The sequence below is a fragment of the Vigna radiata genome, unplaced genomic scaffold (genome assembly GCF_000741045.1).
Source record: "Vigna radiata var. radiata cultivar VC1973A unplaced genomic scaffold, Vradiata_ver6 scaffold_1642, whole genome shotgun sequence".
In the NCBI taxonomy this organism is placed as follows: Eukaryota; Viridiplantae; Streptophyta; class Magnoliopsida; order Fabales; family Fabaceae; genus Vigna; species Vigna radiata.
This window is the reverse complement of record NW_014542042.1, coordinates 1-1,719: the sequence shown is the minus strand read 5'-3', so window position 1 is coordinate 1,719 and position 1,719 is coordinate 1. Positions and strand designations below refer to the sequence as shown.

Sequence of the window (1,719 nt, the reverse complement as noted above, 5' to 3'; positions counted from 1 at the left end):
AGGCACAGAGAAGGATCAATGTTGAATAAGATAATAAATAACATCACCGAATCAATTAATTGTAAACTCTCTTTAGTGTCTAATGTTAATACCTATAAAACACAGACTGAGATTTCAATTTTAAATATATATTATAAAGAAGGGAGCTTGAAGCTACCTCGGTGCAACAGTTTACTNCATGTTCTGCAATGGCTTTGGCAAAAGATATGTGAGTTCCAACTGCGCTTGAGATGTTTTTATCCTTATTCCGACCCTGTAAAATATTCGATCAATACCTAATAATAAAAGCTTACAATTCTGCAAAGAATGAAACCTTTTCTGGTAAATCATCATGAGAAATTAACCAGTTACAATATATATAGTAGGTTGTTACCTCAGCAATGAAATCATGAACAGAAGAAGCTGACAGTGTTGGCACTATGTCAAAACCATTTACAATGGAAGTGATAAAGGGTTTTCCGAACTCTGCTAACTCCAATGTCATACACGCAGCTACAAAAATTACAATTATGAAGCTATTNACCTCTTGTTAATACAAAAGATCATGTNATTATTTNAATTCTAATACAAAACCATATTGAATTAGTTACTNAATGTGTTAATTAAAGAAGTGTGTATACCTGGGCCAAATGTGACACAAGTTGTTGAAGAAAACTGTTGAATTTCTCTAAGCTTATAAGTCAACAGTGCAGCAGTACCACCACCTAGGGAGTGTCCAACGATCTATATATGTATATGCAAATATTAATATTATTATTATTATTAATATGAAAAACATAGTAAGTATCATCAAAAAATACCTTGATTTTGAAGTGGGGGTATTGATGAAGAGCTTCAAGTAGTACAGGAATGCAGCGTTTTCTAATCCAAGAAGCTGCAGCAACCATACCACGGTGAGCATATCCTGAAACCATGTTGTGATCGAAAGAGACAGGAGCACACAGTGCATCTGTGAGAGTGTCTTTTATGCTACGAGTCCCACGGACGAACACNAGCAAACATTCTGATTCTTTATCACGTATAACCGTGAAAGCAGGCTTCAGAATCTGACATGCAAAATCCATTTTCAGTTCAAATGGCCAAACAAAAATTCATGAACAATATTTGTAGTAATTATTAATGAACGTACCCTAGCTGTTCTCTTCCTATAGAGGACATCCTCCTTATCGAATCCTGCAGCAAATAGAAATGCCANAAAGCGTTTGCCGGTGCTGAAAANCATGGCATGTGTCAACAATCTCTTCAACTCGTATAACTCCTTTAAAATTTGACGGCCTTGGACTTCTGCACAATCACTTCTTTCTCGGCATTCACTTCCAATCATTTTCTTACCCTACATAAAGATAAGCAAAACCTCTTTCAACAATAAGAAACTTTTTAAAGAACCCCAACATAAAGGAATAATAGGTAAGAACAGGAAGCACCTTGTCCAACACAGCGTGAGCGATGGCTCTGGGCAAGTTGAAGATGTGGCGTCTCTCGGTGTAACAAAGCAATATTATCGCTTCTGATAATATGAGGATTACCTCCATCAAATTTTTGGGCGCTTCAAGTACCCTTCGTTCAATCCTCACACAACTATTTCCATTGATCACCGTCATTATTTGGGAACAAGAAGGAAGCACGGCAGAATGGAGCAAGAAGAGTTAAAGAAGATACTAGAATAAATAGTTGGTGTTGGTTTGTGTCTCATGTGCCAAGCATAACCTCATATATATA

The 1,719-nt window shown here is 36.4% G+C and overlaps 1 protein-coding gene across 1 annotated transcript; it reads right to left on the bottom strand.

Moving 5' to 3' along the window:
- Positions 1 to 14: 14 nt before the first annotated feature.
- LOC106779045 (sn1-specific diacylglycerol lipase beta-like) lies at positions 15 to 1,679 on the bottom strand. Its single transcript, XM_014667075.2, has 6 exons — positions 1,425 to 1,679; positions 1,130 to 1,333; positions 801 to 1,046; positions 621 to 723; positions 374 to 492; positions 15 to 253 (listed from the first exon to the last, which is right to left on the bottom strand). Exons 1-6 carry the CDS (start codon positions 1,599 to 1,601, stop codon positions 86 to 88), a joined length of 1,017 nt encoding a protein of 338 aa, XP_014522561.2. The 5' UTR covers positions 1,602 to 1,679; the 3' UTR covers positions 15 to 85.
- Positions 1,680 to 1,719: the final 40 nt, after the last annotated feature.